This window comes from Chenopodium album, chromosome 11 (genome assembly GCF_948465745.1).
Source record: "Chenopodium album chromosome 11, dcCheAlbu1.1, whole genome shotgun sequence".
In the NCBI taxonomy this organism is placed as follows: Eukaryota; Viridiplantae; Streptophyta; class Magnoliopsida; order Caryophyllales; family Amaranthaceae; genus Chenopodium; species Chenopodium album.
Window position 1 is genome coordinate 7,555,658 of NC_137844.1, and position 25,177 is coordinate 7,580,834.

General features: G+C 33.0%; 1 protein-coding gene across 2 annotated transcripts; it reads right to left on the minus strand.

Moving 5' to 3' along the window:
* Positions 1 to 14,378: 14,378 nt before the first annotated feature.
* Positions 14,379 to 19,892, minus strand: LOC145567298 (NAP1-related protein 1-like). 2 transcript variants are annotated; one of them, XM_081626559.1, is made up of 10 exons: positions 19,631 to 19,892; positions 18,187 to 18,309; positions 17,993 to 18,043; positions 17,757 to 17,828; positions 17,511 to 17,624; positions 17,356 to 17,417; positions 16,656 to 16,710; positions 16,484 to 16,555; positions 16,332 to 16,376; positions 14,379 to 14,716 (listed from the first exon to the last, which is right to left on the minus strand). In XM_081626559.1, exons 1-10 carry the CDS (start codon positions 19,757 to 19,759, stop codon positions 14,657 to 14,659), a joined length of 783 nt encoding a protein of 260 aa, XP_081482685.1. In that variant the 5' UTR covers positions 19,760 to 19,892; the 3' UTR covers positions 14,379 to 14,656. The 2 variants fall into 2 exon arrangements, with proteins under 2 accessions (XP_081482685.1, XP_081482686.1); XM_081626560.1 differs by having other exon boundaries at positions 16,484 to 16,540; positions 19,631 to 19,891.
* Between the last annotated feature and the right edge of the window lie 5,285 nt (positions 19,893 to 25,177).

The window sequence follows — 25,177 nt, forward strand, 5'->3', positions numbered from 1 at the left end:
TCACACATATATAAGATGGTATAATAATGGTATGAAAATCAAATGTCTCCTAAATGTAAACTTAAACTTGTCAGCTCTACGTTAATGAGGTTACACACTTAATAAGGTATCACCAAAATTAACAACATTTGTAGGCATTAGCTGCAAAAATGTTGATGCAGTCTGGGATCTAATTATTTGTAGGCCCTAATAAAATGGTGGCCTTTGTGCTTGAGATTATAAAACATAGAACATGGTTGTTGTTGACATGTTTTTTGGAACTGTGTTTGCAGCATATATGATATTTTATGAGTAAGATGGGTTAACCACATTTGTTTATTTCAAGGGTACGTAAGAACGAGTGGATCAGACTGGAATTACAGTTATTTTCATTAGGTTGGCGACCATAGATCACCTGAATTTAAGGGCTCGTTATTATGTATTAGGGTATATATGATTATTGTTTGGTTTAAATCATTCTCATTTGATCTGGTTTGATGTCCGGGTCTAACTAAACTTAAAGCTTAATATTAATTGAGATCTTGTTTGATTTGTTGCAATGAGTAATTATAGTTATTTTCATTAGGTCGGCGACCATAGATCACAGCATCATCAGAACTCGGAAGTGTACATATTGTATATAATTTAGATTACGTTCTCTCTTACTTGAAAGCACCTTATTTTGGCCCCAACTAAAATATAGACTATACATTATAGAGACATTTGTGATGCTATTTGCTTAGATGCTTAGCGAATCCCCTTGCTTTTATGAAAATTTAGTGTTACATGTCATGAAATTGGCCAAACGATTGACAAGATGACAACTATTGTGATTAGTTTATTAATGGTGCCATTTTTATATGGAATGCATCCATTTAACATGTAAGTTCCGTTAAATACTAATTAATCATGTTGTCATTATTTATCAACTAGAAGAGACATGTTTACATTTACTGAGTATAATTTAGGGCATGTTTACATTTACTGAATTGAGCTGAATTAATTGGAGCTGAACTAAACTGAATATTTTATGAAAGAAGGAAATTAGGAACTGGACTAAACTGATTGGAGCTGAACTGAACTGAATTGAAATTAAGCTGAAGTGAACATGTCCTAGTCTTATTTTTTCTAGCTACATTAAGTTAAAATAAACTAGAATAACCTTATGTTTGGATTAAAGAAAATGGAGGGAAAGGGAGGGAAGAGAAATGGAGGGATGGAGTATCCTTCATTTGGATAACAAATGAAAAATGAAGGGAATTGAAGGAGAGAGAAATGGAGGGATTAATTTGTAAGAAATTGATCTCTCTAATAATGGAGAGAGTTGGAAGGAAAACTCATGTTTTTCCCCTCTCCTTCCTTTCTCTTCCCTCCCCTTCTTTTTCCTCCCACTTAGTTATCCAAATAAAGCCTAAAGAATCAAAGTTAGCTGAATTGAACCAAACTGAACTAAAATGAAAATATATCCAGACGAAAACGTTGAAATTTCCACAAGTAGAAAAATACTTGTGAATTTGTGATGTATAGTTGTATGAAAGAGAGTGTGGCGATACAAAAAAAAAAAAGACGGGTGAGTGAGTGAGTGAGTGTCCTAAAGCAGTAGGACTGAAACCCACGTGAGTGGTAACATTCTTGACTTATTGGCCAGTAATGGGTGTGGGCCCCACTTTTTAAGAGGAGGATAAGCTATTTATGGGCCCCCACTCCCCAACTCCTTACTGGCATACTGCTACCTTTTAAGAAACCACAGTGATAGAGAATGAATTTTAGAGGACTCATTTTTTCTAATTTTTAATTTTTAATTTTTTTTTTTTTTATATATGCGACGCTTACCACACTGAATTTCCCAATCAAAATTATTTGTACTTCCTCCCGTTTCTTTTTCGGTTTATACTTTGGCTGATACATTAGACAAGTCTGTTCTCTTCACATTAGTTCAATTCAGTTTAATTTTTAATTTTCTTTTCTCATAAAATATTTAGTTTAGTTCAGTTTAACTCCAATAAGTTCAGTTCAGTTAATCAGAACAGACCCTTAATATAATAAGATGTGAATCTATAAGTAAAATAATCCGTAGTTAACATGTGAAAATAATGCTTAAAAATAAAAATAGTTGAATAGAGTATATTATTGAAAAATAAAAAATGTTACCGAGATCTGAGTATGAGAGAAAAAGAAATCCGTGGTACAGTATGAGTGGGATCATGAGAAAGCTAATATCACAATGTTGTACTCCATGTTTGTCAAAAAGTTAAACACTTACAAATATGGAAGATTTAGAAATTTTGAACTGTCAATTTTATTTTATTTTTTGTGACCCGCTAACATTACCCGGCCCAGATTTTGATTGGGGGTCCAATTGGTGAGTGTGTGTCGTTTTCATAAGCGGGGTTGGCTTGGTCACTTTCTTGTTTTTTCTACTTTCTATTTGATGACAACTCCTCTTGGGTGTTTTGGTACTTGGGAGGCAGCATCTCCTCTTGTTTCTCCGATCAGATTTGTATTCGGGTTTGCGTGTCATACATTGGGTCATATATATGCCACCGGCTTATGAATATACTCGAAAATTTGAGCTTGTCCAGATTAATTTCCGTGAAATGTGTATATGTTTATCTTCTCTCACAAGTTAATACATTTGTTTTTATGTCCCTTTATAAGAAAAGTTTTTATAACTTTAAAAATAAAAGAAAATTACTAAATTGTGAGAGGAGATATGTTTGTAGGTTTATCTCCAAATATTTGTCAATTTTGAGTATTATAAGTAAATACACTTCAGGCCTATTTACTTCAGCATAATTTCAGTTCACTTCAGCTCTATTCAGTTCAGTTTTAGCTTCTAATTTCCTTCTCTCATAAAATATTCATTTCAACTCAGTTTAGTTCAGTTTAGTTCACCTCTAATCAGTTCAGTTCAACTCCAATCAGTTCAATTCAGTTCAGCTCAGTTTAATAAATGTGAACAGACCCTTCATTCGTCATTTAAAAATTGGAACATTTGAAGTTTTACACTATTTACACACACTTCGGCCCTGTTCACATTTACTGAACTGAACTGATTGGAGATGAACTGAAATGAATAGAGCTTAAATGAATATTTTATGAGAGAAGGAAATTAGTAGCTGAACTGAATTGATCTGAAATTAAGTTGAAGTGAACGGGCCTTTCATTCTACATATTTTGTGGTTTGTTATACTATACTCCATTGTTTACACATACTTCTTTCTACTGATGTTTTAAAGATATAAGAACAAATCAAATACCGAATAAGTAGGTAATTGAAGAAAAAAACTGAAAGAAAAATTAAAAAATATTGTTAAAGTAAATTATATAAATAATACTCCCTCCATTTTTAAAGATATAAGAACAAATCAAATACCGAATAAGTAGGTAATTGAAGAAAAAAACTGAAAGAAAAATTAAAAAATATTGTTAAAGTAAATTATATAAATAATACTCCCTCCATTTTTAAATGGTAATCTCATATGGAATCAATCATATAAAATAAGAAAAGAAGAATATTTGAAAATCGGTATGTTTTGTGTGTGGTTGGCCACACGGTGTGGCCAGCTAACACACAAGTAACCCCTGACTGACCTAGTAACCCCTGACCGACCTAGTAACCCCCGACCGAGTAACCCTTCCGACCAAGTAACCCCTGACCAACCTAGTAACCCCTACCCAAGTAACCCCTGACCGACCTAGTACCCCTGACCAACCCAGTAACCCCTAACCCTCTGACCTAGTAATTTAACCCTTGATTAGTAACCCCTAACCGACCAGTAACCCCTAATTCTACACCACCTCAAAGCTTTAAACTCCACCACACCACCAATTTGACAGAAAAATTACACAAAATTTGTCCAAATTAGCAAAAACGTGATGAATTTCATTGCAATCAACTACAATTTCTGATCAATTACAAGCAAAATTAATGCTCATATGAATCAAGCATATGATTCAATTTCCAGTTTCAATCACAAATCTACAACAATCACAAACTAAAAAAAAACCAAAATTAGGAAACCCTAAATGAATTATAACTCACTATAACCATCAGATTCAGCATCAAGAGGACCACCATAAGGATCAGAATCACCAAATGGAGCCCTGAGAACATCGTGAAAATACTTGATCGTCGTTGCTGAGAACACCATGCAAACACTCGATCGTCAACGACGAACCCTAGAATTTTGACCGGAGAAGTGCGGGAGGAGGAGAAGAACACCAACCATGCGACGGCGGAGGCGAATACGGGGAGGAGAGAGAGAGGGCGGGGAGCGAGAGTGAGAAAGAGGACGACGAGGAAGATGTTGAGGTAGTTGAGTTTGAAGTGAGTTGGGGCGTTGAGAGCAAGTTTAGCCCCAACTCTTAAGACTTGAATGTGACATCATTTTTGGTGGTCCCCATTGAAAATGATGTTATCAAATTCATGTTAAGACTACTAAGATTTACACAAATTTATCACTTTAGCCCTAAAACTTAAATATTTGACATATTATATGTAGAAAAGTGTAAAAAAAAAAAAAAGGATAATAAAAAAAAAGTGAAGTGGGTGATGTGGGTCCCAATATCAAGTCTTAAGTTGAGTCTTGGAATTTTAAGACTCAACTTGAGACTTGCTTGAGATTTTTGAAGAAAAATGGGAAAAGTCTTAAGCATAAGTCTTAAGACTCAAAATGATGATGTCACCCAAATCTTAAGACTTGGGGCTAAACTTGCTCTGATGAGGGAAACTGAGAGGTCTGAAAAAAGAGAGAAAAAATATTTTTTAAAAAAAATTGTGGTTGGCCACACCGTGTGGTCAGCCGCATATGAAAGTTTGTGAAGACTTTAAAGTATAACAACAGTTCATTATTAATTTGCCTTATTTAAATTTTTTGAATTTTTTTTTAGAAAGCATCAACCATAATTGCATAATTCAAGGGAGAAATTTCCTTACTTAGAGCTATATCATCAATCAACAATAAATTAATTTAACCAATCAGAATTTAATATGTATAAAATAGGAAATAAAAATTAAATTAATAATGAAATATATTCAATATGGGTAGATTTTTTTTAAACGCTTAAAATAAGACAACTCCTCTTAGGTGTTTTGGTACTTGGGAGGCAGCATCTCCTCTTATTTTCTCCGATCCAGATTTGTATTCGGGTTTGCCTGTCATACATTGGGTCATATATATGCCACCGGCTTATGAATATACTTGAAAATTTGAGCTTGTCCAGATTAATTTCCGTGATAAACATTTATGTTTATATGTTTATCTTCTCTCACAAGTTAATACATTTGTTTTTATGTCCCTTTATAAGAAAAGTTTTTAAATACTTTAAAAATAAAAGAAAATTACTAAATTGTGAGAGGAGATATGTTTGTAGGTTATCTCCAAATATTTGTCAATTTTGAGTATTATAAGTAAATACACTTCAGACCTGTTCACTTCATCTTAATTTCAGTTCAATTCAGCTCCAATCAGTTCTGTTCAGTTCAGCTCCTAATTTCCTTCTCTCATAAAATATTCATTTTAGCTCAGTTCAGTTCAGTTTAGTTTAGCTCTAATCAGTTTAGTTCAACTCCAATCAGTTCAATTCAGCTCAGTTTAGTAAATGTGAACAGGCCCTTCATCCATCATTTAAAAATTGGAACATTTGAAGTTTTACACTATTTACACACACTTCACCCCTATTCACATTTACTGAATTGAACTGATTGGAGCTGAACTGAATAGAGTTAAAATGAATATTTATGAGAGAAGAAAATTAGTGTTGTTTACTTCTTTTTAACCTTTGTAAAAAAAAAAAAAAAAAAAAAAAAAAAAAAAAAAAAAAAAAAAAAAAAAAGACCTTATTAATGTCTAGGGAGTGGATACATAAACGTTAGGAGTTAAGATAATAAATAGGGTCCAACTTTTTGATAAATATTGTATTTAGGGTCCGATGAGTTAACCTTAGTTTAACTCACCGTTAACCTTAGATAAAAAAGTTAGACTCTTGTAAAAAATTAGACCCCTTATCTAATAAATTTATACCCTTAATGCATTTAATTGTAGAAATAACTAATAAATTTTATACAAAAATTCCAAATTAATAATAAAAGTTAATACAATGTGGAATACATATACCACTTTTTCTAATTAATTTGGTTCTCTAAATTACTATGAATAATTTAGACGCTTTTAAAAAAAATATTTTTTTTTTAATTTGACAAAAATACTTTTTTTATATGGGTGACAAAAATTATCTCATTTATTTCAAACAATAAAATAATTTTGTAATACTTCATAAGCCTAAGTAATTTATAAAAATAAATATTTTTCATTAAAAAAAAATTAATATCATAATTATTTACAAAATAATTTTTAATTTTTTTGTTTTATCCGAATTCTCTAAAATAAGGGTCCGATAAAATCTCCAAAAAAAATTCACAATAAGGGCCTTCACTTCAGCTTAATTTTTCAGTTCAGTTTAGTTCAGTTCAACTCCAATCAGTTCAGTTCAGTTCAATTCAATTCAGTTCAGTTCACTTCACCTCTTAATTTCCTTCTCTCATAGAATATTCATTTCGGTTCAGTTCAGTTCAGCTCAGCTCAGTAAATGTGAACAGGCCCTAATACGATATGTCAATTATGCATATTCTTTTTTATTTATATTTAAGTTTAATAAATAAGATTCATATTTTATTAAATTGTTTCAAATCTTAGTTGTATTAAAATATTTTACTATTAATTTAATTCTTAGTATTATTATCAATTTTACACTTTTAATTAGTGAAAAATTGTCTTAAAAAATTGTGAAATATAACAAAATTTATTGATTCTCTTCTTATTACATATTTATTGAAATGAAATATGAATTATTATTAAAGAACAAATTAGATAATTATGTATTTTGCTTACACTACCAAAAAAAAAAAAAAGAAAAAAAAAAGCCTAAGTTAAATTATTATCAATAAGAAAAAGTATCATATAGGAAATGATATCACTATAACTAAAAATAAAATACTAGAAGGGTCCAAGTTTTTCAATTATTCTAATTGGTTGTTTTATTTTTTTGAAAAAAAAAAAGAAAAGAAAGAATTTTATTTTTTTTTATTGGTTGACTAGAAGGGTCCAAATTTTTTAACTAAGGGTCTAACTTTTTTGCACACAATTAATTAAATCTCACCGGAAAAACTATTCTAGACCCCAAACACTAAGTAGATTAAAGTTAGACCCCAAATACAATATTTTCCAAAAAGTTGGACCTTAACTCTTTTGTATAAAATGAATTATATCCACATATATTTCAATGATAGTGTCACAGTCTATGTCCAATTAAGTTTCTATCACATTATTTTTGGATTGAAATTTATGTCACTATGTCTGTTTAAACTTCAATGAAATTAATTAATAATTAAAGAGACACTTCATAGTTAAGCAGTGCGAATAACATCAATTTAAGAGTTGCTTTGAAAATTCGAACCTTATTGACAAAAAAAGAAATTGACAAATCTAGATTACATTATTACCTCTCTTAATAAAATAAATAAATAATTAATATAAAAACACCAAAAACAAGACAAATCTATTGTTGGTAGCTTGAGGAGATTTTTGGTGTCTTGAATTTTTTTTTTTTTTTTTTTTTTTTTTTTTTTTTTTTGACATAAGTGTCTTGAATATTAATGAGAAGAAAGGAACGTTGCCTAGAGAAGTTATTAAATGATGATTAAATAAACATGAAAAGTTCACATGAGTGAAGAACTATCATCATCGATAAGGTTCGAACAACACTAATAATAGATTGATGGACAATACATGTTGACGTATCATACTTCATATTTTTGTGAAGGGAATTGTAGATGTCCAGAGGTTGTTTATTCATTTACAACCCTTTGAACTTCGAATTATTATTACTATGTTATAATATGTATAAAACAAATTAACAAATAAATTAACATTAACTATACATATTGTTCAACACAAAAATTTGTAATATATGAGCATTTCTAAATTATTATATGAATAAAATATACGTATAAAGTATAATGCTGATGTACAAGCCTATTAACCTTTTATCTATAGTTCCTTACTTGTTGTAACTCATAGAGTCAATTCACTACATCCCAAAATTGATGCTATACTTTCTCAAAATAATAAAAAAAAAAAGTTGATGCTATAGGATTGCATGTAATTAAGAAATTATTCTGTAAAAGAAAAGATTGATAAGAATGAATTGAAGCATTAGTTAATTAAACGCACTACATTAATTAAATTCAATACATTTATGTTTTTTGTCATAAATTCTTTAGTGAGTATTTGAGTAATTAAGGAAGGATTGGAGCTTTAGTTGGATTCAAATTCAATAATGCAGGATAAATCGATCATAAGTACTCTCAAATTAAATGGAAGTGTGTTGCCAAATGCCGCTCTATATTGATAAGTTTATATATTTACACTTAATGATGCTACGTTTTCAAATGGAAAACTCGTTGCCAAATACCGCTCTAAATTGATTAGTTTATACATTTGCACTACATAATGCTGCTTTTTCAAATGGAAAACTTGTTGCCAAATACCGCTCTAAATTGATTAGTTTATTTGTGCTTAACAATTCTACTTTTTGGATTAGAAAGCTCGTTGCTAAATACCGCTATAAATTGATTGGTTTATTTGTATTTAATCATATTAGCTAGAAGGCAAAAAAATACTCCGTAACTAAGGGCTTGTTCACTTCAGCTTAATTTCAGTTCAGTTCCGTTCAGCTCCAATCAGTTCAGTTCAGTTCAACTTCTAATTTCCTTCTCTCATAAAATATTCATTTCAGCTCTATTCAGTTCAGTTCAGTTCAGCTCCAATCAGTTCAGTTCAGTTTAACTCCAATCAGTTCAGTAAATATAAACATACTCTAAATGTAAATAAGCTAGGTCAGAAAACGTAATTAATTCAATTTAACGACTTATAAAAGATCGCTCAATTTTAGTGTTACGTTGGGGAGATAATTAAGCCAAGAAAATCCCTTCAACATCGAAGTTGGTTAGTTGGTGGAATGGTGGATAATCAATGTAAAAGGTATGCGTGTTTACCCTAACAAAGTGATCATTCATACATGAAACTATAAAATGAAGGTCTTTACATAGGCCATAATTGGGGTATGTAGCATAGTACGCGTTAAATATCTTTTTATTGAGCTTGTTTTTGGTGACTATAAGATTGTCGATTCACGATATTATCAATTACAACTTAAGAGTACATTAATATAGATTTTAATCCCTTTCCCTGACAAATGAATCGCACTTATGGATGCTTAGATTGGGGGTAATATATTAAGGGGATAATATAAGTCAAACATGACAAAACAAAAGTAATTAGAGGTGTTAGTTATAAGAGACATGGTGTTTATAAATGAATAGAGGTAGTTGTAAATGGAGGAATTATTACTCTCATAGTGAGGGTAATAGTTACTCACCCTCCCTCTAGTGTAACTATTACCACCAAAATGAGGGTATTGATTCCTCTTTCTTCACCTCATAGTATACCATCACTACATAATTTTCCTAACAATCAGACCATCACTATCTCTTTCTTCCCTATTTTCACATTCATTTTGCTGAGTTTCACTTTTATTACCCTAGTAATACATCTCCCCCAATCCAAGCATGTCCTTAATTGGAATTGCACTACTATTTATATTTATAAAATTGAATTTGAATTAAATATACTAGTACAAGATATTGTTTAATTACTTCCTCCGTTTTTATTTTATTTTATTTACGTCACTTTCTTTTTTGGAGTGTTTTTTTTTTAAATGCACCACTTCTATATTTGGTAACTTTATACTATATTTTATCATTTCTCTCTCTTACTTTAAACCCTACTCAACTTATTTTATCATTTCTCTCTCTTTCATGGTCTCCACTATAATCTAATTTCTGACACTTTTAATCTAATACTCCCCTCTCACATACTTTCTCTTTCATGGTCACCATCTTACTTTTACTATAATAATTTATTCGCCCACTCACAATATTATATTACTCTCCTAAAATCGTGTGCAATCCAAAGTGATGCAAATAAAAAAACGGAGGGAGTATAAATTTATAATTGAAAATTATTTTATTCTCGACTAGTTTCAACTTGAATTGAGCTTTATTTGCTCTTCATATGTTCATTTTGAAAAGACATGTGTTCGTTTAGGGGTTTTGGGTAGCTAAATATTAATACACTAGTAACTTTTCTGTGTGTCTGGCCACATCGTGACACCATGTGATATGGATTATTTGTATGAGTTTCTTATTCAGGGTTACTTTTTAGGGATTACTTGTAGTGGTTACTTACTCAGGGGCTACTTGTAGGGATTACTTATTCAGGGGTTACTTAGTCAGTCGGTTAGCACGTTTTATGTGTGAGGGTAACCCCGATCGATTAAGTAACCCCTATAATTTACCCCTGACCAAACGAGTAACCCTTGACCAAACGAGTAACCCTTGACCAAACGAGTAACCTCTTAATAAGTAACTCCAAAATAAATAGTCTCTACTAGTAACCCCTAATCAAATAAGTAACCTTTGCCACATATAAAATTTTTTGTTAATACACTCAATCACTCAGAACCAGTTGAATATTTGGGTGTATAATAGACAGAATAGAAAACAACTTTGATGGAATGCATGGTGATTCAAAAGAAGTGGCCATACGCGTAAATAGTAATAGTGGCAAATGTCACATAAGTCATTTTCGTTGCCTTTTCTTTCCAATAAAACTTAGCCTTCAGAATCAAAATTGCACCATGAAGATTAGAGACCACGTCAGAGTATCTTATCCTAACAACACCAATTGTTTTCCAATCAAAGTGCTCCATGTAGATCTCTTAAACAATGTAGGATAGGATACATGTATATCCTAACTGCTCCCAACACTAATACTTTCCCGTTCCGTTTCTAAAAAAAAGTGCAACACTTTAATTAACACCGTTTGTCAATATACAACTACCTATATAATTAACAAAATTAATAAAAGTCAATATTATAAAACCATAATGAAACAACTTAAACAACATGCATGCCACTTTTTATTTATTTATTTATTTTTTTTTTCTTTTGTAAAAATAGCGAAAGTAATAATGTATTACTCATGTCAATGTTTGAGAGTAAAAGAGAAAGATAAGATAACTCCTCCTCCTAAACATATATCAGGGTGAGTTTTCCACCATCTTTACTTGTCAACTAAACATACTTGGTTATACCACTCGTAACATACAATATGTGTTGGGCATAAAATTAAGTTGATCATATGACCAAGCGGGTCCGAAATCAGGCTAAAAGCGGGACATTTAGGTCATATTTGGTGGTGGATATTTCCAAAAATGTTGGTTTACACCTTTGTGTTGCATCTGGTAGATTGTGATAAATTATGGGAATACTATTGAAGGTATTGATGTGCTCCAACATAATTTTGTAAATAAGTCTCTTGTCTATGCTCCAAGTAAGCGAACATATGATCTCAAACAAGTGTTTCTATCCAAGTACTTAACCTCTACAATTGGCATGCATAAAGACGGTTGAAGAGAAAAATTGACCACTTTATATGTAAGAACATAATATTTTGTAATCCGTATTTTTTATGTCACTAAGTTAACAATATCATTATTAAACAACTCATTGTTTTTTCGATGATTGAAAATTAAATGACTCATTGTTAAGAATAGTTACTGAAAATAACCATCCACGGCACAAGATCAACCTAGTTCATTATATTTTTGAGTGTAGTTCAAGTATCACTTTACATATCAATCCGAGTCTCAGCATACTATTTCGAATCATTCATGTTTAACTCAGGTTGAATTTTAAACGACCTAGTCTATCTTTAAGAGTATGATTGGTTGATTAACCATACTCCAATCAAAGCAATCCTTTCAATTAACCTCAAATTGCTTAAAATAACTTCTATTTAAGGCAAAAGGGGTTTATATCTAGGCACATTATTGCAACCATGGGATAACTAGAGATTAAAGCACTAACAAAGAAACAAAAATCAAGTGATAAATCTTATGATAGTAGGGCATGAAAGAAAATAACACTAGATAGAGTTAGGTAAGAATACTACAAAAACAATGATAATTTGTGGAAATCTCTTTTTGATTAGCATCCCAATTAAGATTAGACTAAGAAAGAAGATAATATAAAATAAAAATTAAAAATTAAAAAAAGAGCAAAAGAAATGAGTTGGTTAAGACCAAAAAGTAGTGAACAAGAAGAAAAGTTGTCAAAGTTAAGTATAATTTAGAAATGAAAATCCTTTAAGCACTATCACTAGTAAGACTTTAAAAGATGAAGATCTTGTGTTTCTCTTTTTGGGGAAATTACGCTTCATTCCAGATTGAGACCCTAGAAAGTGGACTTCTCTCTTTAAATTGAATGTTATTATTATTATTAATTTTTTCAATTATTTTATTAATTATTAATAGTCTTGGTGGAACATCTGGATATACTTGCGGGAAAAATCATTACTAGGCAACCTATAAATGGTTGTTCAACTTGCAGCAAAAAACTAAATTAATGAATGAATGTTTATTTTGCTAAAAAATTTATGAAGGAAAGTAGCAAGGGAATTAACTTAATCGAGAATATGTCAAGTATATGTCATGTATGATCGAGTGAGCCTTATAATGTTAAGAAAAAACCTATTTAACAATCGAACGCTCGAGTTAATATGAAGTATGAGGTAAACAAAGGATTAAATTTATTATGATTCAAGACCTCAAAAATTAGGTTATTGTTGAGTGTTTGTAAGAATTGACAATGTAACATGTTTTATAGGGATGATTTAGGTGGGTTGTCTTGAGATTTAGTCAAAGATTGACATTAGGGTATTTTAGTATTTCCACCAAGGACAATCTGACAAATTTACCTTATGCAAATCCTATTTACAATACCATATCTTCTATTTATACTCAATTACTTTATTGTTTTTTCGTATTACAATCTCATTATCTTTAGAGTATGACCAATGGATGACCGGATTAAAATGCTTGGGTCATAAATATATAGCTCAAGCCTCAAGATAATCTAGGATTCTCAAGCTTGGGGTTTTGCAAAGGATCTTGACTTTTGCTTTAATAAGGTAGCAGCACACATATGGTTTATTCACCTTTAACACTTGCTTAGTAAAGAATGCCAAGCTTCAGTTTACGTTTATTCTCATTTCAAAAGAGGTGCAACTGTGGCATACATTTGCAATGGTGATGTTAGAGAGCAAGGTGAAATCAAGGAACCGATGATCGCCTGAGTATGGTGCAGAAGAGATAGTCATATACTGCTCAAGCCTTAAACTAAGACGTAGAATGCTGAAAATAATACTTCCTCCGTTACAAATTACTTGCAACAAAGGGGTATTATTTGCGAGACATAAAATATTCCTTTGTTACGAGTAATATGTAACGGAGGGAGTAATTTGATAAGGTAGCACAAATATAAGATGAAGGATTGAAGGGCATTTTAGTTGCATTGTGCATGCAATTATACTTTCTCCAGGGGAAATGTTAGGTTGGAAGAGAAAGGCATCAAATTGTGCTTACGTATTAGAAGCAAGTTTAGTGCATCATTTTACGAGGTAAACATTATATGATTTTAACACATGGAAAATGTAAAAATACAAATTCTTAGTTATTGTCTCTATTGCCTATTTGCCCTATCAATTGAGTATGATGCTTGCCACCTTTGGACATTGGTCACTTGGGATCGGATCGTCAAGAAGAATTCCGGCTTAAAATTCTTAGTTAATTCCGGGTACACAAAGAGCTAATTATACCCAAGGAAAAAAATCATACTATTCATCTGGTTTGAATGAGCAGCAAATAGGCCCAAATGAGCAACTTATACAACAGGTAAACTTTTCAAGGCATTCTTCCTTCTCATCTTTGAAGGCCTTCCATTCACCCATCTTCTTGACGGCAATGGAGTCTGTTTCATGGCAAATTCTACAGCACTTTTTTTTTGGTCCAAACTTGTGGGTGAAATTGTTTGTTTACCTCAAGTGAAGCATATGTGTTCAATACTCAAATTTACGTTACAATTTGCCGTCAGCCTAGTTCATATTAGTACACTCAAATATCTCACCAATGAACATTGATTTCGTGGTTACCGTGTTACTTGGAGAGTAGAATAGATTGCTATAGAGCACTGAAAAAATAACATCACAAGCTTTAATCTCACAATATCACCTACACGGCTAGACCTGTGCCCCAATAATCGCCACACCAAAAAGAACACATCATTCTTGCACTCATCGTCATTATATCCTTTTTCATTCATGAAGTATGCTGAATATCCTGTATGCAGAGACATACAGTGCAGTCCTGCTAGCACAGTTACAAAGGCATCTAAGAAAATTACAACCAAAAAAAAGAGCACACTAAACACAAATATATCAGCATCAGAAGCTTGCATATATATATATCGAGATAATAGACAAGACTAGTAACCCCGATATGTTACTGTAGAAGGCGGATACCTATTTAAATTAAGCAGAGCTAACACTGAAATAAAAGCCACAATTTGTCATTTCCCAACCTATTAATTCATCATTATCATCCCAACTAATAACCCACTTTACAAAAAAAGCTATAGTAATCCGAAAAGCAAAGGAAAGCAAAATCTGCAATAGCATCTTCAAATCGAAGGCCCATCCACCACCAGCTACATTTATTATTCTTCATCCTCGTCATCACCTTGCTCATCATCGTCGTCGTCAGAGCCTTCTTTACCCTATCACATTTAAGAAAAAAGTCAATTTCACAACATTGTCTAGATTTTCACAGTATGCATTATATTATTGATTGTACCCTGCTGTGTAATTCTTTACCCTTCCTCCTCTAAAGCCAAGAACACTTAGCATATTAATGTCTATCCATCGCAGTATATACACACACAGAGAGAGAGGGGTGTGGGGGAGGCAGCCCTGTATAAGTGAGACAAAAGCTTTGTAGGTGTGATTCCAATATTAGGCCTTTGAGATAGAATTCGATCACTGTGGTCAAGGATTCTATATCTGAAACCAGAGTACACACTCGACAATAGTACAAATTCAACCCTTTTCAGTTTAGGACTGGGTTAGAACTTACGAAGTAGACGTTATGTTTAAGTGATTAGTGTGAGAGGAAGGTGAAAGATGGTTAAGGTGAATAGGAGTACATAAATGATAAGGTTGACAGTAATCATGGAGATGTTGACTTGTACTAAGGGGATTCTTATGTCTTGGTAAATAAATCAGTGAGAAACTAATTTGAGGTAAATCAATCAGTGAGAAACAATTTAGGGATTTAGGGTAAAATAATCAGTGAGACAATTTAGGAATTTAGGGTAAATTATTTCTTGAGAGGAAGGTGGAAGATGGTTACGGTGAATAGAGCACAAACATTATAGGGTTGACAGTATAATCAGGGAGTTCCGGAGTTGTCGACTTGTTATTAAGGGGATTCTTATTTCTTGGTAAATTAATCATTAAGAAAGAATTAAGGAATTCAAGGTATTTATTTGTCTTCTCTCTTATCCCTTTCCTATTGATAGTGAATACTGAATAGTCACCAAACATGTACATTGGTGACTCTAATTTGTCAACAAAATATTAATCCCCTGATTCATCACCAAAATTTCTGGCTTCTAAATGATGTAACTAAACATAGAATGCAAAGCCAAAAGTAACATAATTAACAACTCATGGCATGTAAATTCTGTAATAATAAATGACAAAACCACACTATGTTTGGTTTGATTACGGAATAGAGTTTTTTTTTTTTTTTTCTTTTATTTGATTTGATTTGATACCTAAATGTACTGGTATGAGCCAAACACCCCCCCCCCCCAGGTTTCTAAAGAAGTATGGGTTGAAACTCTTAAAATCATAAAACAAAATTAAAGTATGGGTTTGAAACTCTTAAAATCACAACACAATTTATGGTATGAGTTTAAACCATTCTAAACCCATACTTCATACCTAAATTCTGTGAACCGAACACCCTCTCAATGAATGATAATAAAGAAGATATCTTTGGCTGGGTCAAGCACGATATGGAAGGTGAACAATTTGGGTTTAGGAGTAAGATAGGCGCGCTTTGGGTGCGCCTCTTTGACATGAGGCATACAATATAAAACAAGTTAAAAAATCTGTCTATGTGGGCCTCAGGTGCACCTCATGCGCCTCGCCTAAAGCAAAAAAGGTGCTCTCCCCTAATTGCCCAGAGTCTCAGCGGCTAGGCACGCCATTTTATACACTGAATATTGTACGCCTTATCACCCTCATGCAACCATCATAAGCTATATTTCTACAGCTGAACAAGAATTCAATGAAGAAGATGAATAAAATTAAATGTCATAAATTTACCTCTTCGTCATCATCTTCAGCCTCAAAATCTTCTTCATCGGCCTCCTATAGTATAAATCAAAACGCACATTTTAAGTCATGATATGTACAAACATCATCAAATTTGGCCTAAAAATAACAAAACTAAAACATAATGCAGGTTAAAATATTACATTGTTGAAGTACGTGAGAGGGTTAGGCCATAGGTCCTCCTTGATGATTTCAGCGACCTGCATATGTACCATCTAACTATCATAAGTTGCCAGTTTTAAAAGAGGAGCTACTGATATATTTCAATTATTCTGAACAAACTGATAAAAAAGGCCACCAAAATAACCCCGTTACCTCGTCATGGATGTCATCATCAGTTTGCTGAGTTTCACTGAACCAGCTAAAGAAGCTGCAAAGGTATGAAAAAAATCAAAGTGAGCTTTTAAAAACATAGTTTCATCAAGGCCAATTTAGTGATCATACACTGATACACCCAAGACTAAACAGTTATTATAAAGCACCAAAAGGAGTGTGAATCCCTCCCAACTAAATAGCCAAGGAAGCATCAAACTAGACCCATCAATCAAAACATGATCAAGTTCAAATAGGGGTATAGAAAATCTATTCTGCCTCATGAAGAATGGGGCTCAAACCATAAAAAGATCAGCTTATTGAGCCAAGCCAAGCAGACTGCTTGAGCGACTCGGGTAGACCACTTCTCAAAGCAAAAAAAATCCTCCTTGACCTCAATCCACCATCTTGATCGTAAATGTTTCATCAATGGGATTTTTCCATTAACCAAGTCAAGACTCTATCATTGCACTAAAGACCATCCACACAGTCACACAGATGCTTAGACACATAGACATCACTTAAGAGATTAATCCCCCAAACCACGCCTACCACTCTTAATGGCTCAACCAGTAACAATCTAAGAAAACCAGAAAGCTGGAGTAGTAAAGCCACAAGTGTCCTGCTCAACAGAAAAAACAGGCAGAATACAACTAAAAGGCTAGTTTAAGAGTATAGCTGAAGGTCAATAACGAAAATCTACCTTTCCTCAATATGGGCTCTCTTGTTCCCTTTCTTGTCATTGTCTACACCATTTGGGATTCCCTGCACATATTTTTCACAGCAAAGTTAATTACCAAGTCAGAGCATACTATGCAGTGAAGCGCCTTTAGAAGAAAAACGGAAAAAAGACAATACCATGCCTTCTTTCCACTTAATGGAAGTTGCAGTCACTTTAGTAGTCCCTTCATCAAGAAATGTGAATGTTTTGGTAAGCTTAGTATCTTCAAAATAAGGATTGGGGCTGAAATTCTGGACGCAACACAGAAAATATTACAGATGATTAGTTGTTTTACATAATGAGATGAGATTTATGAATAAAATCTGCAAGTCAGACATTATGCAATCAATGCCACATTTAATACATGATTGACAAGTACTTACAAAGGTAATGGAGTATCCTGATTTCACATCTTTAGAATCTTCTACATCAATAGAAGTTAGATGCTTGAAAACCTATCAGCAGAATGAAGTGAATTGAAATGAGCTCAACTCTACAAAATTTCTAAAAAGAAACTGACATCCTTAAGAGATATAGCTCAATGATTCTCAACTTTTTATTTTCCTTTGAAGTATCCAAACATGTTAAAATTTCCAGAAAGTTATACGATAATAGGTACCTTGTGATCTTCTTCAGTCACTAGCTCGCTTAGAGCAGGATGACTAAGAAACTGCACCAGCATATAGAATAAGTTAGAATTAGATATAAATCATAAAGTAATGATCAGACAGGGTTTTTCAAGGCAAAAGTCTGAAAATTATATAAAAAATAAATTAGAGGTCTAAAGAAGACTCAAGAAAGTAGAGTACTTACAGCAGTCAACCAAAAGTCTGGAATGGACTTTATGATTTCATTTCTCTTGTCATAAACTGGCTTTCGAACCTCATTGTACCTCTTCTCCACTTCTAATACTTCATCACTAGCTTTCTCATTGATCTGGAAAAATAAACACAAGAAAATTTCTTTATAAGGTCTCCATTGCACCACTCATATCAATCAATAACATCAAAAACGACAAAATTTATTTTAACTGTTGCTGGCGTTGGCCACGTGATGCTTAATGTTCACATACAACCAAATTGTTATTGTGAGTTGATAAATGTATATTCAACCAATTAGATTTCTCTACTCACGCGCTAGTAACATTAATTTAGTAGCATACTCTGCAAACTAACTATGCAGCACTTAATCAAATCTTACTACCTGAGATTCTGAGGAAAGTATGCAAGGAAATAGGTTCTTGTTTTGAGACCATATTAATGGAGTACATATCTGTGAAAAGACCACAGTATTCGTTGCTGCTCCGAGATCACAGCCAAAAGTTTTAAATTTACCAGCTACAAAGCACCATTTCAGAATATAGATCCTCAATTGGACAATTGGTGGGTGCTTAGTAAGGTAGTGTGTAGCCTGATACCTAACTAGTCACTAGTCAGTGGTCTAGACTAAAATGGGATTCTTTCACCGTTACACACCGAAACAATGATCTAAGACATCGAAACAGAACATTTTCCTATAAATTAAAAGAGCATTAAAAGGCGCAAATCTATAATTACAAAGGATACAAAAGTATAAATACATTGATCCCTCCCACTTGACACATTTATAAATCTTTGGAATATCATAGTATTCCCAATAACTTTGATATTAATCATGAACATAAAATAAATGAATGCATGCTTCCATGAAATAATAGATAATAATTCCGATATTAATTCATTGTCATCCAATTCATCTAGTCCCTCAATCCAACCCCATTTAAATTAACTAACTAATTAATCAATCCCACTCAGTTGATTCACTAATACTCTTACACAAATGAGTCAAAATTCCAATCCTGTTACGAATCATTTCACATCTATATATAAATTCGATGAACTTCCACCACAGGACACAAAAAGAGAGAACCAATTTTATCTAACATCACTAATGCAATCCCACATAATCATCATCAAACAAATTGTCCTCTTTAAGCAAACAAAACGATTATACATACAATAAGTGGTTAATTTGCACACAAATTCCACATAAATCAAGCCAATTAAACTTCAAAACAATCCACATGCACACAAAAATCAGCTAATCCTGCCTACCCATCAGCAGAAAACAAAACCCCATCAAAATTTTGAGCAAAAACCAGAACAAAATCAAAACTTTAAACAAAAATGACATAATTAAATCAAATACAGAAAACCCACATCAAAAGTCCCTCATAAACCCTAAAAAAAAAACCAAATTAGGGACAAAAAAATCGAACCTTTTCAAGATCATCTTGAATTTCCTGAAGCTTTTCGATGGAAAGTACAAGTTCGCTGTCGATCTGTTCAGCATTCTCCTCATCATTCTTGTCAGTAGCCTTCAATTTCTTCCCTTTGTCGGCCACCATTTTTTGTTGTTGATGCTGCAGCTGCTCACTTTCTCTCTCCTTCGAAAAACCCTAAAACTGGATATCCTAAAACCCTAAAAAACGGTTTATGCAGGAGGCCCCCTCTTCAAAGAAAAGAACAGAACAGAACAGAGGAGAAAGAAACTGGGCAACAAAGTTAGAAATTAGGGTTTTTGAGCTCTGTTTAGCTTGAACCCAACCTGATGAAAAACTGACACGTGGTTAATCAAGGTTGTTTTTGTCATTTTGAAATGTTTTGAAGGTGATTTAGGGTAATTTAAAGGGAGTTTAGTTGTCAATTTTTTTTAGCCGTTGGGTGATTTATGAAATTTTTTTGACACTTTTTAGGTGTTTTATTTTTGTAATTCTTATTAATGCCTACACCCCTTTAGGCAAAATTGCCTACACCCCCTCAACTAAATAACCATATACCCTTGTTTCAAAAATAATAAAATAAAAATAAAATAACCATATAGCCCTTAAACCCCCCCCCCCCAACCCCACTAGAAGATAAATTACAACCCACTCCCACTAATCGCACAGTAATTACCCATTAACCATGATAACTTCAATTAATCACCCCTACGGCCTTACCCTACATATATATACATACAAAAAAAAAAAAATCTATTTCAAATCATTTTCTCTTTCCACAAAATTCTTATTCATCACTTTCTCTAGACTCTCTCTCTCATCTAGATTTGATCATTTGCGGGCTTGGGCGGGTAGCGGGCCAGACTTATGCTTATTTTTTGTCCAACGGACTTTATATAGCAAACTCGAACCCTTTTATACGGGCTTGATACTTTGTCCATGCCCGCTTATTTAACAGGCCTTAAATTTTTGTTTTATTTTTATAATGCTAATTAATCTTTTTATTATTTACCTTTGCTAAAATTATTTTGATAGAGTTGTCTTAAAATTTTTTGTTCACAAATGATAATAGAAATTAACAAAAATGTTGAAATTATGATATATTTTATAAATATATGAAAGAAAAAACTTATTTAATAAGTGTTAATGATAAAATATAAAATTAAAATAAATAATTGTAACTAATAAAAGCTTATAGTTCAATATAGTCTCTCTGTATCAAAATACACAAAGTCCGTCGTAATTACTAACTAAATAAAATTATTATTATTATTATTAATAAACGGGTCGGGCGGACTAGCCCGCGATACATATTTTCTTGTCCATACCCATTCATTTATATTAACGGGCCAGACCTAACCCGCCCAAATATCCAATTTTTTCAAAAAGGTTGTCCAAGCCCGCCCTTTTTGCGGGCCGGGTTGGGCGGGCTTAGCGGGTCGTCCCGCCCATGAACAACTCTACTCTCATCAAAACCAAAAAATCCGATTCGAATAATACCACTCTAAAATTACTCCAAATTACTTCAAAACACTTTAAATGTCTGACATTCGCGAAGAAATTCTTCAATTGCAACAACATTCCATGAAAGAGTAAGTATTTTGTTCATTATTAATACAATTTTGTTATGTAAAAAAATACGATTTTGTGTATAAACCCTATCTTTTCAATTTTAATTTGCGATTATATGTTCTGAAACATACTCTTCTATGATTACAGTTATTTTTATGCAAAAATGATTAAAATCTACTATATTTTGTGCTATTTTTCAAAATTTCAGTTAATATTATCAAAGAATTTACAAATTTTGTATTACATATGTAAAAATCATAAGGAATTATGAAATTGTTCTCCATGAAAATTAAGTATAGAGTATAATTGTCCTAATTTTCTAAATTAGTTGAGTTTTCATAGATTTACTGAGATTTAAATTAGTTTATGTTGAAAATGACTTTTCGGTAAATGTTCATTTTATGTTGATAAATGTTCATTATGATGTTAGTATATGATCATTTACATTCGTACCTTAGATCTACTATAGGGTTCAGTCTTGAGAGAAAATTACTCTAGTTTTGTTTATGATCATTCACATAATGATGAATGTTTTTCTCATTCTTATAAAAAAACAGATGGAGTATATTTTTCTCTCAATCTTGAGAGAAAATAGTAACTCTATGTTATAAAAAAACAGATGTGTTAAAAATATTTTACTGATGGTAAGATATTTATCAGTGAAGGGATGAAGACAGGAAGTAAGTAGTAGAATGATAGGAAATCTCTTTATTTGCTTTTCAACTACAAGTTCACAATACGTGAACTTCCATTTATATAGCCAAAATAATTGAATAAAATAATATACATTATTGTACCTTATACAAATTATTGTACTTAGTAAAGTCTTCATTGACTTTAATTACCACATGTGAAAAGTTCAATTCAATCATGTTTCTCAACACTCCCCCTTTGAACGTTCACATGGAATGGGGTACAAGTTGCCTCATTAAAAACCTAGTTAGGTAAAACCCTGTGGGATAAAAACCATAGCTAGGGAAAAAGAGTACAACTATATTGTATTATATGTTTTGGTGTACTGCCTCGTTAAAAACCTTGTCAGGAAAAACCCAGTGGGATAAAAACCTGATCGAAGGGAAAAAGAGTGCAGTACATATAATACTCCCCCTGATCTCAGCATAGTTCACGAAGATGTCGCATTCCGATTTTGTGAACTAACTGCTCAAATTTCTTCGAAGGAAGTGATTTGGTGAACAGGTCAGCAAGATTTTCACAAGACTGAATTTGCTGGATATTTATTTCCTCGTCCTTTTGCAGATCATGTGTGAAGAACAGTTTTGGGGCAATATGTTTCGTTTTATCTCCCTTAATATATCCTTCAGTTACTTGAGCGATACATGCTGTATTGTCTTCAAAGATGATGGTTGGGTCTTCTGTTATTGTGTTCATTCCACACTCCTTTTGGATATTACTGATCATCGACCTCAGCCACACACATTCCCGTCCTGCTTCATAGAGGGCTATCAACTCTGCATGATTTGATGATGTCGCGGTCAATGTCTGCTTTGTTGATTTCCATGATATTGCAGTGCCGCCATAAGTGAACACATATCCATTTTGTGACTTGGCATTTTGAGGATCTGATAAGTATCCAGCGTCTGCATACCCAATGAGAGCAGCATCTTGTTTTGGTTGGTAATATAAACCAAGGTCTTGTGTCCCTCGTAGGTACCGGAGTAAGTGTCGAACTCCCTTCCAATGCCTATATGTTGGTGCATTGCTGTGCCTAGCTAACAAATTCACAGAGAAAGCTATGTCGGGTCTAGTATTGTTAGCTAAGTACATTAAGGCTCCAATTGCACTTAAGTATGGTACTTCTGGACCCAGAATCTCTTCATTTTCTTCTCGGGGTCTGAATGGATCATTTTTCATATTCAAAGAACGAACAACCATTGGGAAGTTGGTTGGAGTTGCTTTGTCCATGAAGAATCGTTTCAAAACTCTTTCTGTATAGTTTGATTGATGGACAAAAATACCATGACTCAAGTGCTCAATTTGCAGTCCAAGGCAAAATTTAGTTTTCCCAAGGTCTTTCATCTCAAATTCTTTCATCAAGTATTTTGCAGTTTTCTCGAGTTCATTTGGGGTTCCGATGATATTTAAATCATCAACATAAACTGCAATGATAGCGAATCCTGATTGTGATCGCTTTATGAAAACATAGGGACTAACTTGGTTGTTTTTGAATCCTTCTCTCATAAGATATTCACTCAGACGGTTGTACCACATCCTTCCAGATTGCTTCAATCCATAAAGTGACCTTTTTAATTTTATGGAAAGCAGTTGTCTAGGCTTGTGATTTTCTGGTAGTTTTAGTCCTTCGGGGACTTTCATGTAAATGTCCGTATCAAGTGATCCATACAAATACGCAGTCACTACATCCATTAATCGCATTTGCAGTCCTTTTGTGACTGTCAAACTTACCAGAAATCTTAATGTAGTTGCATCAACCACTGGAGAATATGTTTCTTCATAATCAATCCCTGGAATTTGAGAAAATCCTTGGGCTACAAGTCTTGCCTTGTATCTAACTATTTCATTTTTCTCATTACGTTTTCTCACAAATACCCATTTGTATCCAACGGGTTTTACACCTGCTGGTGTAAGGGTTATTTTTCCAAAAACTTCTCGTTTTTCAAGTGACTTTAACTCAGCCAGCATTGCCTCCTTCCACTTTGGCCAATCACTCCTACGTCGACATTCTTCTACAGTTCTAGGTTCAACATCATTTTCATCAGACACAATGTCGATTGCGATGGAATTTGCAAATATTTCATTAACGATAACATCCTTTCTATTCCACTGAGTCTTTGTAGAGACGTAATTCATTGAAATTTCATTGTTATCGATGTTTTGAACATCTTGTTCATTCCCCGTAGGGTTGTCTTCTTGTTCGTCCCCTTTTGGATTATCATCATTTTCTTTACTTTCATCCACATTTGGTCTTTCTTGACCTTCTGACGGGGGAACATCATTAGTCTCATTTCCTATTCCATCCAATCTTTTCAATTTTCTTGGCTTAGAATCTTTTGAACCAAGTGGTCTTCCACGCTTTCTGCGTGCCTGAGATTCATTTTCTATGGCCTTATTACCAGTTGGGATTTCAATACGTGCAGGGGCATTTTCTGCTGGTATATGTGATTTTGTCACCTTCTTTGTGTCTACAAATGCATCAGGCAATTGATTTGCAACACTTTGTAAATGAACAATTTTCTTGACTTCTTGTTCACACATATTTGTTCGTGGATCTAACATCAACAGTTGTGTTGCATTCCAAATAAGTTCAATTTCTTTCTTACGTGGGTCCACTTTCTCTCCCCCCCTAAGACTGGGAATACTGTTTCATTAAAGTGACAATCCGCAAATCTAGCCGTAAATAAGTCACCAGTCAGTGGTTCAAGATATTTAATTATAGAAGGGGATTCAAACCCGACATAAATTCCCAGTCTTCTTTGTGGACCCATTTTCGTTCGTTGGGGTGGAGTAATGGGAACATATACAGCACAACCAAAGATTTTTAGATGTGAGATACTTGGTTCTCGACCACAAACAAGTTGTAGTGGTGAGAATTTATGATAAGCTGTAGGTCTCAATCTAATTAGCGCTGCTGCATGTATTATAGCATGTCCCCATCATGTGGCAATCTTGACCTCATTAATAATGGTCTTGCAATCATTTGTAATCTCTTAATTAGTGATTCATCCAGACCATTTTGTGTATGAACATGAGCTACTGGGTGTTCGACATCAATTCCAATTGACATACAATAATCATTAAATGTTTGGGATGTAAATTCCCCAGCATTGTCAAGTCTTATTCTCTTTATTGTATGATCTGGGAATTGTGCTCTTAATTTGATGATTTGGGCAAGTAATTTTGCAAAGGCAACATTTCTACTTGAAAGTAGACTAACATGTGACCATCGTGTAGAAGCATCAATTAAAACCATGAAATATCGAAATGGTCCACATG